We start from the raw sequence: 15,255 nt of genomic DNA, 5'->3' as shown, positions 1-15,255 counted from the left end.
TATCATAAGTGGGAACCCCGGAGGTCCACAATACCTTCAGCTCGTCTATTAATGGTTGAAGGTATACATCAATATCATTTCCCGGAGATTCTTTGCCCGGTATTAACAAAGCCATCAATATGAAAGGTGATTTCATACACAACCAAGGTGGTAAATTGTATATGGTCAACAATACTGGCCATGTGCTATAGTCGGTGCTGCATTTTCCAAAGGGGTTGAATCCATCACTTGCCAACCCAAGACGTACATTGCGCATTTCCTCACCAAATGTTGGAAATTTCAAATCTAATTGCTTCCATGCAAAGGAATCAGCTGGATGTCTTAAGTAGCCATCCTCGGGCCGAGAAAGACCATGCCAACACATATCTTTACTGGTGTGTCGAGACATGTAAAGCCGTTGCAAGCGGGGTGTAATAGGAAAATATGTTAGCACCTTCCGAGGTATTCTCTTTTTACTGCTTGGCGCTGTGTCATCTACCTCGGTTGTATATCTAGACACACCACATGTAGGACAAACATCTAAACCACTGTTATGTTTCCAATACAAAATGCAGTCATTTTCACATGCATGGATCTTTTGGTGAGGCAACATGAATTTTTTCAGCAATCCCTTTGTACTCATCACCTTCTTCGGTAAAGAATGACCATTTGGGAGTATATGTTTGAGAAGCTGAAGATTAGCTTGTACTGCACTTTCGCTGCACCCATATAAGCACTTGTTTTGAAATACTCGTATTAGGAAATCCATTTTCTTCATACCACATCCCGGATATAATTCCGTATTTGCATCTTGCACCATGGCTTCAAACTTACGTGCATATGCAGGTATTGAAGCTTCCTGCTCGCTGTGATTATTAATAGGCATGCCACCCATCACACTGGGACCAGAGAAAATATCTTCAAGCAAGGGGCGTAGTTCAGAATGAGGAGTATTAATAGCAGCAAGTTGTTGTGCAGCTTCGCTACTTGGAAGAGGGTCACCAAATGTCTCTCCATGCCATACCCACGAGCCTTGCAAGTATGAACGGTCCATACCTTCAACAATTAGATGCGCTTCGACTTCTTTATTACTCAACCAGAACCTATTCAAGCATTTAGCACACGGACATTTGATGTTCCCCTCATGAGAAGCAACTTCCAATGAGTTTGAGATAAATTTTGCTAGCCCTGTTCTGTAATCCTCTGTAAACGGATTGAAAGAGGCCCAACTTTTGTCCATCATCACTGAGTATAATCAATAGTTTCTAGAATTGGAACAACAAGGTGCCTAAAGATGAAAAAGGCAAGTAAAATATGTAACGTAAACAAATTAAGTAAATATAGTATGTGAATACTATATGGACAAAATTTACATAAGCAACTGCAAGGGAGAGTATATTATTTTAGAAATCAATTTTTGTAAGTGGGAAAACAACTCCAATCGCATTTATGAGTGACATTGTATATATGAGTCTTGCACAGGATTTTAGGGTGCAGGGGATAGTAAGAAGGTCATAAAAGTCACCAAAAGAAGTTAAGGAAAAAGTTCATATACTGAGTAATGTCGGTCAGGCAGTCATTAGTTTAAAATGTAGAGGTATTTAGTATGTTTTGTATACAACATTTGTATAGTATTTGTAGGAATGTGAATCGTGTTTCATTCCAAATTTGTATCTATGTATAGAGGTTTAAGTGTTCCATTAGAATGGTTAAAAGTCCATTGTTCAAAACCTCACATATCTTGATTTGCACCATTTGATAAAAAGGCACGAATTGAAGGAAGATATATTTACCAAATGATTATTCACAGAAAAGCACAGTTAAGAAATGATTATTCACAGAAAAACACTTTTACCAAATAATCAGGCAAGCATTTGAATTGTATTCATTCTAAAAACAACTGAAACACAAGTTAAAATAAATAAACAGATAGATAGGCTTAAGCACTAGATTGCAAATATTTCCCTGAAGCTTATAAAATTAGGTGCGGAAGAAGTTAGGGACAGGAAGAGATGCAGGAACCTTGAAGTGGAGTTGAAGGGATTCTTCAAGACGTAATCCGTGTACAGCTCATAGATATGTTTCAAGAGACCTTCCATGTGCTGTGTCCCAGGCTCAGAGACAACAAAGAACTTTGTCCCTGCAAATAATGAAGGTATATCATCACTTTCACAATCCAAGACATTGTAAAAATTTATAGTAAATTTTTTTCTTCCCAGGATAAATTGAACAGCCACAGGAAAAATGAAATTGAGACCAACATCCTGTTCGATAAAAAAGTCCCAATTCAAAAGGAAAAAAAGCCAAGCCCAAAATAACAGACTCAATTACTCTAAAAACAGAAAACAATAAAACTTGTCAACACTGAAACAAACAGTAACTTCGTGCTGAACACTTTCTAAACCAGGCAGATGGACCCGAGTCGACATCCTAGCTACTAAACCAACTCATTCGCCTTACAAAATTCAAGTATAGCAGTTGTCAAGACGTGTAATATGTACGGTAAGCTTGTATCATTAGAGCTACTTTTTGCTTAAGAAGTATAGCAGTTGTCAAGACGTGTAATATGTACGGTAAGCTTGTATCATTAGAGCTACTTTTTGCTTAAGAAGAAAAACAAACGAGTAAAATGGTATCATAGCAGAAAGTACAGAACTCAGAAAACCCAATATTCACTACAATAATATGACGCAAGTCAAAGCGGATTGGTAAATATAGAAACTAGAAGGAGCAAAACAAAAGGTTTCACCCTTTCTATAACCAGACCAAAGAAGATCCTAATTATGTGGAAATTGATAACATCACACAAGATCATGTAGAGGAAAACACTTGTCCATAGCCCATCTTCAAAATACAGAACCACAAGATAAATGTTGCCGTTGACACCAAATGGCTTACAAGAAAGCACCACCATTAGTTGTGTCAATTAACGGATCAACTCACTCAATCCCAATATTTAGCAGTCACCACACTTGCGAAACTCTCGTTGTGTACCCATCTTCCAAATTACAGAACCACAAGACATCTGTTGCCTAAATCGTACACTAAATGGCTTATAACAACACTGCCATTCAACTTGCTCGATGACAATATTTAGCATTCACCTCAGTTATGAATTTATTCCCCCACCCCCGGTAATAACTATCATCCGCTAGATTACATCGTAAAGTGGTCCTAAACTACTGCAATGCACAACATAACTCACAAGTAGGACTAGCAACAGATAGATAACAATAATAGGCTTAAACCCTGTATGGTTTCCAGATTGTTCCAACTTGAACAGATAGAAGAAGCACTTCAAACTGAACTAACAAAAAACTCCAACCGAATCGCAGACATAATAAACAAATTGAAATGTTTAGTCTAAAAAATGCTGAATATTGAATTTGTGGAACACAAAATTACCTGTTTAGACTCCCCAAAATCAATCCAGTTGGTTGTAACCCCAAATTGATTGCAAGAAACCCAGCTGATAATAAATAATGAACTGAGGAGCTTAATTTGCTGAGAAATTGACAGGGCAAGGTATGCGAAGCAAATACCCAGCCGCGTGGGAGCGGACTTCCGTTGACCCCTCGAGTCGCCAACTAAACGAGGCCACTAAGCTTCTTGTCCGCTACGCCCTGTCCGCATTGCCCGACTGGGACTGGTTCGCAGAACCGGTCGACTTCATCACTGATGCAATAATGGCCGATACATGCGAGTAGGGTCGAAGGCTCTGTCCTTCTACGGGTTTTGGCTCTATCTCCCTTTTGTATTAGATGTGCATCCGTAGGTCCTGATAAGCAAAGATATATCCCAGCTTTATAAACAGAAATATTAACCTGCCCTGCCACACAAAATAAATTAAAAAATACATATGAAATTAAAAAGTAGAAGGAAATACAATTTAAGAAATAAAAATATTTAACAGCCACCAATGATTGGTGGTTGAATCTTGAAGGCGACCAACATCAGTGGCATCCCATGGTAAAGCCACCAAAAAATTGTAAGAGTAGCAACTTTACATATATGGCCACCAATTGCAAAGGGTGGGAAAAAATTGGTGGCCTATGAGGCAAATTCTAGTAGTGTAAAGTCATGAAGCTATTGAGGTCATGAGCAGCCGTTGATCCGTATTGACTCCACAATTGGATAATGTACAATTACATTTGCTGTTATTGATTAGCCAAATGCATCCTCTGGGTAAACAAATAAAGAAATTATGTTCACATATGATAAAATAATGAGACTGCCAAATGGCAGTTGACCGTTGCCTTTTTTCCTTTGCTTTTATCTAAAACTGCAAAGTTAGCTCAGCCTCCACCCACTGTCGCTGCCACCAATCGTATCCGTCTGACAACAATCTCACTTGCTATCCACCCCCCCCCCCCCCCTCTCGCCCCAACAAACCCCAAGCGTGACTCACACATTTGGTCATGCTAATCTTGCATTCGAGCTTCCAGGCGCAGACGCAGTCAGAACTGATCCAACTCGTAACTGTCGTATTCTGGTAATTAAACACGATTAATCGCAGGCCTCCGTCTAACGCCAGTTCCTCCTCCTGATTTTGCTGTTTTGCACCGCCCATCTCAGTCCCCGTCGCAACGGCTTACTGGCCAAACTCACATGTTTCTAAAAATATTTTCACCAAAAACGCTTTTAAGTCATTTTAAAAGCATATCCAAACGAGTTATTTATCTATTTGAATTTTTTTTGTCTATAAAAGATGGTAAAATACGTACTTTTATTATTCGGTAACTTATCAAATACGATACTTTGAAAATTTCGGCCATTTTATTTTTACATTTTAAATTTACTTAATTTCTTTAATATGTCAAAATACATTTATGATATGTGAATTTGATGTGTATTTTAAAAACAAATATGTCCAAAAAATGTATATTAAACTTGAAAATTACGTATGGATGTGTATAATATGTATATCATATGTTAGAGTTTAAGACGTGTATGAAAAATAAATTTAAAAAAAAATATATATATATATATATATACACATGTAAGTGTATTAGATGCATATTATACGCGAATTTACTAACATTTGTAGCATATTTTTCACGATTTACTAACATCTATAGCTTATTATACACAAATTTACTAATTATGTTGTAAATGTTTTTTTAATAGAAAAATAAAATTAGTTAAAGAGAGAAACTTCTAGTACAACTGTTTCCAGTATAATCAAACAGATAAACATTTCTAGCAATAATGGTCCAAATATAAGCATCCCATAAATATTTGACTTTTTTTTTCTTCATACAAACGATATCGAGTATATTTGTCTCCAAACAACGTTGGTTTATTTATCTTTTACTACACACAAACATTTTTGTTGAATGTCTCAAGAGACAAAGAAAGTAAAATTGCATTCATTCAAATCATGTACCCTTTCCCTCATAATTTGTTCTACTAAGTTCCCAACACACTCATTTACTATTTCCCTCCCACTCCCTCCCTAAAATCCTCACATATATAATACCCCCAAATATCAACACCCCAAACACACCTCACTCCCCCTTCTTTCTAGGAAGCAAAATCACAAGACAAACACAACATTTGACCAAAAAAATAACAACAATGCTTCTCTTCCTCCTCCCCCTCCTCCTCCTCCTCCCACCGCTCCCCACCACCCTCTCCCTCAACCAAGAAGGCCTCTACCTCCAACACTTCAAGCTCTCCCTCGACGATCCTGACTCCGCCCTCGACTCCTGGAACGACGCCGACTCCACCCCCTGCAATTGGCTTGGGGTCAAATGCGACGACGCCTCCTCCTCCTCCCCCGTCGTCCGCTCCCTCGACCTCCCCAGCGCCAACCTCGCCGGCCCTTTCCCCACCGTCCTCTGCCGCCTCCCCAACCTCACCCACCTCTCCCTCTACAACAACTCCATCAACTCCACCCTCCCTCCCTCACTCTCCACTTGTCAAAATCTCGAGCACCTTGACCTCTCCCAGAACCTTCTCACCGGCGCCCTCCCCGCCACCCTCCCTGACCTCCCCAACCTCAAATACCTCGACCTCACCGGAAACAACTTCTCCGGACCAATTCCCGACTCCTTCGGCCGCTTCCAGAAACTCGAGGTCCTCTCTCTCGTCTACAATCTCATTGAAGGCACCATACCCCCGTTTCTCGGCAACATTTCCACCCTGAAAATGCTCAACCTTTCCTACAACCCGTTTCTCCCGGGTCGGATCCCGGCGGAGCTCGGCAATCTGACGAACCTCGAGGTGCTCTGGCTCACCGAGTGCAACATAGTTGGCGAGATTCCCGACTCGCTGGGTCGTCTCAAAAACCTCAAGGATTTGGACCTCGCCATCAACGGCTTAACCGGCCGGATTCCGCCGTCGCTCAGCGAGCTGACCAGCGTCGTTCAGATTGAGCTCTACAACAACTCATTAACCGGCAAGCTGCCGCCCGGAATGTCTAAATTGACCCGGCTGAGACTCCTCGACGCGTCCATGAACCAGCTGAGCGGGCCAATTCCTGACGAGCTCTGCCGGTTGCCGCTCGAAAGCCTCAACCTTTACGAGAACAACTTCGAGGGGAGCGTGCCGGCGAGCATTGCGAACTCGCCTAACTTGTACGAGCTCAGGCTCTTCCGAAACAAGCTCTCCGGCGAGCTTCCCCAAAATCTCGGGAAGAACTCCCCTCTCAAGTGGCTCGACGTGTCTAGCAACCAGTTCACTGGCACCATTCCGGCGAGTCTTTGCGAGAAGCGACAAATGGAAGAGCTCTTGATGATACACAATGAGTTTTCCGGTGGGATCCCGGTGAGGTTGGGTGAGTGCCAGAGCTTGACCCGGGTTCGATTGGGTCACAACCGGTTAAGTGGGGAAGTTCCGGCGGGCTTCTGGGGGCTGCCGCGCGTGTACTTGATGGAGCTCGTTGAGAATGAGCTTTCTGGGGCGATATCGAAGACCATTGCCGGAGCCACGAACCTCTCGCTATTAATCGTAGCGAAGAACAAGTTTTCGGGTCAGATACCGGAGGAGATTGGGTGGGTGGAGAATCTTATGGAGTTTTCCGGTGGCGAAAATAAGTTCAATGGGCCGTTGCCGGAGAGCATTGTGAGACTCGGGCAGCTCGGGACTCTGGACCTCCACAGTAACGAAATCTCGGGTGAGCTTCCAATTGGGATCCAGTCTTGGACGAAACTCAACGAGCTCAATCTAGCAAGTAACCAACTTTCCGGGAAAATCCCAGATGGGATTGGGAACTTATCCGTGCTTAATTACCTTGATCTTTCCGGGAATCGATTTTCCGGGAAAATCCCATTTGGGTTGCAGAATATGAAGCTCAATGTGTTTAATTTGTCCAACAATCGGCTCTCAGGTGAGCTTCCACCCTTATTTGCTAAGGAAATTTATAGGAGTAGCTTTCTGGGAAATCCTGGTCTTTGTGGAGATTTGGATGGCTTATGTGATGGCAAAGCTGAGGTTAAAAGTCAGGGGTACCTATGGTTGCTTAGGTGCATCTTCATTCTATCTGGTTTAGTATTTGTTGTGGGGGTGGTCTGGTTTTACTTGAAGTACAAGAACTTCAAGAAGGCGAACCGAACGATAGACAAATCCAAATGGACGCTGATGTCGTTTCACAAACTGGGTTTTAGTGAGTATGAGATCTTGGATTGCCTTGATGAAGATAATGTGATTGGTAGCGGGGCGTCCGGGAAGGTGTACAAGGTTATGCTGAGCAGTGGAGAGGTTGTTGCAGTGAAGAAGCTTTGGGGAGGGAAAGTGCAGGAGTGCGAAGCTGGCGATGTTGAGAAAGGTTGGGTCCAAGACGACGGCTTTGAGGCGGAGGTGGAGACTTTGGGGAGGATTAGGCACAAGAACATTGTGAAGCTTTGGTGTTGTTGCACTACTAGGGACTGCAAGCTCTTGGTTTATGAGTATATGCAAAATGGCAGTCTCGGTGATATGTTGCATAGCATCAAAGGAGGGTTGCTGGATTGGCCTACAAGGTTTAAGATAGCTCTGGATGCAGCAGAGGGTCTTTCTTATCTGCACCATGATTGCGTTCCTGCGATTGTTCATAGAGATGTGAAATCCAACAACATATTGTTGGACGGCGATTTTGGAGCGCGAGTGGCGGATTTTGGAGTAGCCAAGGTGGTTGATGTGACTGGTAAAGGGCCTCAATCCATGTCGGGCATTACAGGTTCTTGTGGTTACATTGCTCCAGGTTAGTCAGAAAATTTTCTTACTGAACAAATTTCCGATTAAGTTTAGTTGAATTCGTATTGTATGTTGATCTTCTTGTTGAGATTTTAGATTTTGAAACTGACATTTCACGTTGTCTACTTACATTAGTTAAATTTTTACCCCGCCATTCTAATAATGTAAATGTAATCTTGTTGCAGAATATGCATACACTCTCAGAGTGAATGAGAAGAGCGATATATACAGTTTCGGCGTGGTTATTCTGGAGCTGGTGACCGGGAGACTCCCAGTCGACCCAGAGTTCGGAGAAAAGGACTTGGTGAAGTGGGTCTGCACCGCATTGGATCAGAAAGGAGTAGACAGTGTGGTTGACCCAAAACTTGAATCTTGTTACAAGGAAGAAGTCGGCAAGGTCCTCAACATTGGCCTCCTCTGCACCAGCCCTCTCCCAATTAATCGTCCGTCCATGAGACGAGTAGTGAAATTGTTGCAAGAAGTTGGCACAGAGAAACATCCCCAGGCTGCTAAAAAGGAGGGGAAATTGTCACCCTATTACTACGAAGATGCCTCGGATCATGGAAGCGTAGCTTGAGACATATGAAGTTCATATAGTTTTCTTGCAAACAAAGCAATGAGTGTGGGGGAAGTTTTTTATGTAAGCTTTATATTTCCAGTTTTTGAAGCTTTCTAAAATCCAACTTCCCAAATATCCCACCCTCCTCTAGGGTTTTGGTCTCAGAGAGCAGGGGAGGGGAAGAAGTTGAAGAGGAAGTAGATTAGAGGAGTAAAAGTTACGAGGGGGTTAAATTATTCCATACTGTAAAAGTAAGCTTAAGCAGTAACTTGCCCTCCTTCCCCAGTGAAAGTGATGTAAACACTGTTTAGTGATTGTGATTCTTTGTGTGAAATCAGTCAGGTGATTTATATGAAATGGGAATTGCTAAGACAATATTCTGCAATTATACCTGTTCCAGGTTTTAATGTTGTTGTGAGATTTGTACAGTGGTCTTTACCCCCTTAGAAGAACCCTATTGAGAGAACTTCACTCTGCACTTGGAACGTCACATGAGCGGCATTTATGCATTGTAAAGTACAGCGCATAACAAACGTAAAGACAATGCGTGATTAGCCTGAATATTTATACAATGCGGGGTTTAGTTACACATGATAGTGCGTGATTAACTTCAAATATCAAAACAATACCTAATTAGATAACACGTTTAAAAGAAGAGTGACAATCCCATGTGTAAGTAAGCTCATCTTCCATAAATAAGACAGGTAAGGTTTGGCCCTCACTGGGTCCTTTCCTGAGTGAAAAGTGACCCTTGTTTGAGCTGCCTCCTAAGGAAAATGACCAGCCAGGACTAATGAAATTGAAATTCCACCATAAAAAACTGAGTGAAAAGTGACCCTTGTTTGAGCTGCCTCGTATCGAAAATGACCAGCCAAGACTAATGAAATTGAGATTCTACCATAAAATCAATTGGCAAGATGGGGAGTAGCCCAATACCATATAAGCACATAGCAAACCTTGTCCCTCACCGATGTGGGACAACTCTTAACACGCCCCCGCACGTGTGGCGGATTTTCAAGCCTACACGTGGACAACGACTGGGTGACGTGGAGCGTGTGTGGCCGTCTGACTTCACACGAGGACAACTCGCTCTGATATTATAATGAAATTGAGGTTTTACCATAAAACCAATTGGCAAGATGTGGAGTAGCTCAATACCATATAAACACATAGCAAACCTTACACTCACCGATGTGGGGACAACTCTCAACAAGGACAACATGAGAGAGGGAGAGAGAGAGAGAGAGAGAGAGAGAGAGAGAGAGGGTGGTTGTCTGGTTGGTGGGATTGATTGTCCAGCAGAGGAAATTTAGTTAAAACTTTGGAAAAGTTGCTGAATCGAAACAAGCTCTGGGTGAGAGGGGAATCATGCAAATGGAAGCCGAAGAGGAAAGGTCAGGGACCGTACGCTGCTGCTACAGTGAGCTATAAAAGGCTAAATTAATGACCCACCCAAATGTGTGAACAAATTTGGTACCAGTTAATTCCGAGTTGTTCCATCCCGTGATTAAAATCCAAATCCATTCTCCACCATGGTCCATACAGTCTACATCCTTTCCAATGGATTCAATGCTGTGACTGCAGATTTAGGTCGGTGCATTTACCTCTTTGGTTATAATTAGTTACTTCACGCTGCAGCTGGCTTTCCCGTTTATCACAATTGTTTATATTATAAATTAGTATGTAAAAATTATTTTTATAAAAATTTAATTAAAACAAAAGTCGTTTAATCAATCAATTATAATAATAGATAGACGATTTATAATGTATTTAACAAATTCGTCAATTTGTTTTTGTATAGTTTGATGGATTGGGATCCTCGGAATCCTCTAATCCTAAGCTTTCAATACACTATGACAGATATTTTTTTTTCCGACTTGATTTTAACTGTTCATTGTGTTTTGAATGCTCCGGATTAGAGGATCTCGAAGATCCAGGGGAAGGGATTAAAAAGAGGATCCAAATCCTAGTTTGATGACCAAATGATCTCATATTTTAATGAATTTTTGCAAAGATGATTTTTAGAGAGTGATTCATAACATTAACAGTTTGGATCTTAAGCTTGTCCAACACTTTTTCCTACAAATTTCTCTCCTCCCATACATTTAAATAAGGTTATATCCTAATTCCTACCACTGGCCCTCAATGGCTATTTCACCCGAGCGTCAGAAAATTGTTAAAAAGAAATCCAATACAAAACATGGGCCTTATGGAGCCCATTTAACAGATAAATTGTAATCTATTGGGCCTTATCGAAATGAGAATCTGAAATTGGTAAGAACATAGTTCAATGCTCCTTCTCATACCAGGAAAGTTTATAACTCAACATAACCAAAATAAAATGGCAATTAACATGCAAAGACTATACGTATTTGTAGAGAGTTCGATATTTATTGGTGCAACGTATCTTTATAATTGACTTATTATCAATCAAGAAAAATAATCTTTAAAATTATTGATAAAAATAAACAAATAGTTGAGAATTGTGTTTTGTTTGTAGTCGTTTGTTTTGACTTGTTTATATTGCTGCTGCCTAACTAGACATATAATTATTAGTCTTGAATTAACTTAGAAAAGACGTTTACTGGTTTTAAGTTGTCCTATTTAAGGAAGGAGTTTACGAACTGTTAGATTAAAACATGAAAAAATGTGGTTAGAAAGAAATAAGCAAGAGCTTAGAGACAATACTGAGTTTAATTACAAACTATTTAAGTTCTCCTATTCGTATTTCTGACTGAAAAAATTACTATATTCACATTAACTTAGGATATTTTAGAGATATTAAGCTCCTTGAAGTCACATTTTAATCTTAATACTATTTTTTATTGCTTTTTCTATTTTAGGAGAAATTAAGGAACCCAAATCATACCTAAGCATGATCAAAGCACAAAATTTTCTAAGATTAAGGGCTGGTTTGGTATTGCTATGATTTGAAAAAAAACTGCTTCTACTGTGCTGTGAGAATAAGCAGCTGTGAAATAAAGCAGCAAAGTGTTTGGTAAACTTTTTTGTAAAAGTGCTTATGAAAAAAAAAACAGTATTATAGTGTTTGGTAAACTTTTATGTAAAACAAATGTGAAAAATCTGGTTTTTCAAAGCTGGGTTTTGCAGCTTTGTGTTTTTGACTTCTTTTTTTTCACCCAAAATTGTGAAAAAAAAGCTGAAGCTGAATGTTTACCAAACACCAAAAAACTCCCAACTTTTTTTGATACCAACTTTTTTCAGAATTACCTCGGTACCAAACCAAGCCATAGTCCTTGCGTTTTCCAAAAGTTTTCTCTGACATGGACTTGGAAATTAAAGATCACTTTCAAAATGATGATGAGGAGGAGGCCAACTATGAACCAACATATAACTAAACTATGACCCAGAGACTTCCAAGTTTCTTACCAATCCACCCTAGTCTAACTTTTTCTTACTTTCTCTTTCAAATTTCATCTAGTCTAACTCTTTGTTAGTTTGTAAGCTCACCATATTTGAAACCAATATTTATATATACGTACACACACACACACACATATATATATATATATATTATATCCATCTTCTTCTCTTCCCTTGTTTTCCAATCAATCTGATCAGACCAGATCAAAACATGATGAACCACAGTAAACATGTTGCCTATCTTATTATCATATCCTTACTTTGCACATCCACTGTTATTCTTGGTGCTGTCCTCACTCTCATCCTCCTCTGCAAGAAAAAACCAGTCCAAACCCAAGAAACACCACCACCAACCAAGCCTAGTGCTCAAGTGTATCCCTTGACCAACATAGATGTTGCCACAGACGGTTTCAATCATCGGAGAATTGTCGGAGAAGGCCGTTTCGGGACCGTCTATGCCGCCATATTCGAGAAGGGGCAAATAGCAGCGGTGAAAAGAATTCACTCTAGGCATGTTTTGAGCAATGCAGGTTTTGGGTTTTCTAGAATACTTAGGTCAATATCTCTAGCTCAGCACCCCAATATAGTGCCGATTATTGGGTACTCAGAAGGCCCAGGTGAGAGGATTATAGTGATGGAGTTTGTAGGCATGGTGTGCTTAGACTACTATTTGCATCAAAATTCAGATGGCGCGTCGTTGGACTGGAACCACAGGCTGAAGATTGCAGCAGGGGCAGCCAAAGGGCTTGAGTATTTGCATGAAGGGGTGGCTCCAAACATAATACATGGGTGTGTCAAGGCTTCAAATATTTTGATAGATGTCAACTTTTGTGCTAGGTTGTGTGATTATGGGCTATCGTTTTTGGCTCCCCAAGAGAAGAGAGGCCTGTTGGGACACGTGGACGACGAGTATTGGGATGGCGGGCTAGGAGGAGGAGGCGGCGCTTGCAAGGAAAGCGACGTGTACGGATTTGGTGTGGTTTTGTTGGAGCTTTTGAGTGGTAGGTTGTGTGACGAGGGGAGGCTTGTGAATTGGTCATTGCCATTGATCAAGGAAAAGAGGTTTAGTGAGTTTTTGGACCCCCGTCTTGCGATCCCTTCTGAGATTTTGCCTCTTGTTAGATTGGCTAAAGTTGCTACCGCTTGTGTTGGTAATTCCAGAAAAAGCAGGCCTTCAATTGGTCAAGTGGCAACTATTTTGAGCAGTTTGGAGATGGATTGAATTGGAAAGTATGACATGAAAACTATTTGGTTTCTTTTTTTCTTTAAATTCAAAGTGGAATTAATGCCACGACTTTTTGTTCAAAAAAAGTTGCTGTTATTAGTATATGATGAGAATTGGGTACCAAGCACGATTTGGAAATTTAGGGTTTTTTATTGTAATTGCGTTGTAACAAGTACACGTGCGAGTACGTTGTAGTATATTTCTAAAGAAAATATTTGGCTCGGTTATATCTTTTTACAGGCAAATGAGAATTAGACGTGTGTATAAGATAGTTTTTGTAATTTAAATTTTTTTATATGTATTAGATTGTAATTCGCAATTAAACAGTATAAACTGTAATTAAACAGTGTTGATTTGAAGAGGTGTTTTGAGGAATGATAAATTGAAATGTGGGCGGTGGCTTTGTCTTCTGAGCAGTGAATTTCATCTTGCTTTTGTGTTGATTGATCTTTTGGTGCCCAAAGGGACCCAATATTTTGTTTGTTTGTTTCAATCAATTTCTCTTTCTGTTGATTCTTTTGTTTGATTGTTATTGCTCATCTATTTGACTAAAAAATTCGTGTAAATAAATTACAAATTGATTTATTATCAATTGGTTGCATACTATCTAATCCAATCTACCGGAGATTCATATTGTTTATATGTTCACGGATGGTGGTTGAGTGTTCCAACCTGTCATGGTGGACATAAACATTGTATAATCTACGACATATATTGTTGTTAGAATTATTCTCCTGGTTTTGGCACTATCTAAGGGGTGAAAATAAGAGAGATGTCTATAATTCAATGAGTTTGTAATTTAAGATAGGGAGAGATGAAAACCTTTTCATCGATCTCCTGCTTGTGACTCCTATACATAAGCTAAATTGGTGGAAGAAAAGAAGACGAGAGGTATGACCCTTCGATATAGAACCCTCTATATCTTGTGACACGTGGAACGTGATATTTACTTTTATAAAGTCCTGATTAGAAATATTTGAATCCCGAATCTTAGGTGATTAAAAGCTTATAGTAATGGGAAAAAAATCTTTGTTATATGGGTTTGTTCACGCAGGAATGATTTTCACAAATATTTTTCTCTTCATGTATTCTTATTCATTTTTAATCTTTAAATCATATAAAGTAAAAAAATGATAAAAAAAAAAAAAAACAGGAATGTGCTGAAAACAATGTCCAAAAATTATTTCCATATTCACAAATATCTGTTTTCACAATGAATGTCAACATCCCTGGTGGAAATTTCGACCTCCGACAAGGATGGTGGGCAGAACATTCTGCCAATACATTCACATTTCCTAAGGTTTTACTAGAACAGTCTAAAAAAGAAATCAAATGAACAAGTGTTTAGAGCTCGTTTGGAAATACTTTTAAAATGATTGAAAACGCTTTCGATAAAATTGTTTTTGAAACTAATTTTATTAGTAAAAATGCAAGTGAATTTAAAAAAAAAACACTTAATTTGTAGCTTTGAACAATGGCTAGGTATGGGGTTTAGAGCTGGTTTGGTATTGTTATGCTTTGAAAAAAAAACTGCTTCTGCTGTGCTGTGAGAATAAACTCATTTTTGCTGCTTCACGTTTTCAGCTTTTTTTCACCTAAAACTGTGAAAATAAGTTGTTTTTAAGTGTTTACCAAACACCTTTTTGAGCTCAACTTTTTTTTGATACCCACCTTTTATAATAGCATCTCAGTACCAAACCAGTACTTAAACTCTTTTGGATGTGGAAGGAGTAGTTTTTCCCTTTTTTCTTCTAAAAAAGAAATCAAATAAAAACCTGTACCAACACAAGTAATGGGCTGAACAGATGCATTGAACACAAAGTCCCAATGCTTCGGGATATTCTGTAGCAACGGGTTGAACAGATAAATTGTAGTAGAAACTAGAAATAGCAATAACAATTTGACAGAGACGGAGAAATAAAGAGGAAAAGAA

General features: G+C 39.7%; 2 protein-coding genes across 2 annotated transcripts; both read left to right on the top strand.

The window, feature by feature from the left end:
* Positions 1–5,284: 5,284 nt before the first annotated feature.
* LOC103446370 (receptor-like protein kinase HSL1) lies at positions 5,285–9,098 on the top strand. The gene is made up of 2 exons (XM_008385461.4): positions 5,285–8,161; positions 8,340–9,098. The coding sequence occupies exons 1-2, from the start codon at positions 5,557–5,559 to the stop codon at positions 8,729–8,731; spliced, it is 2,997 nt and encodes a 998-aa protein (XP_008383683.2). The 5' UTR covers positions 5,285–5,556; the 3' UTR covers positions 8,732–9,098.
* Positions 9,099–12,225: 3,127 nt separating this feature from the next.
* Positions 12,226–13,549, top strand: LOC103446369 (serine/threonine-protein kinase-like protein ACR4). Its single transcript, XM_008385460.4, has one exon. It carries the CDS (start codon positions 12,309–12,311, stop codon positions 13,317–13,319), a length of 1,011 nt encoding a protein of 336 aa, XP_008383682.1. The 5' UTR covers positions 12,226–12,308; the 3' UTR covers positions 13,320–13,549.
* Positions 13,550–15,255: the final 1,706 nt, after the last annotated feature.

The sequence above is a fragment of the Malus domestica genome, chromosome 10 (assembly GCF_042453785.1).
Source record: "Malus domestica chromosome 10, GDT2T_hap1".
Taxonomy (NCBI): Eukaryota; Viridiplantae; Streptophyta; class Magnoliopsida; order Rosales; family Rosaceae; genus Malus; species Malus domestica.
This window is presented reverse-complemented; position numbering and strand designations above follow the sequence as displayed.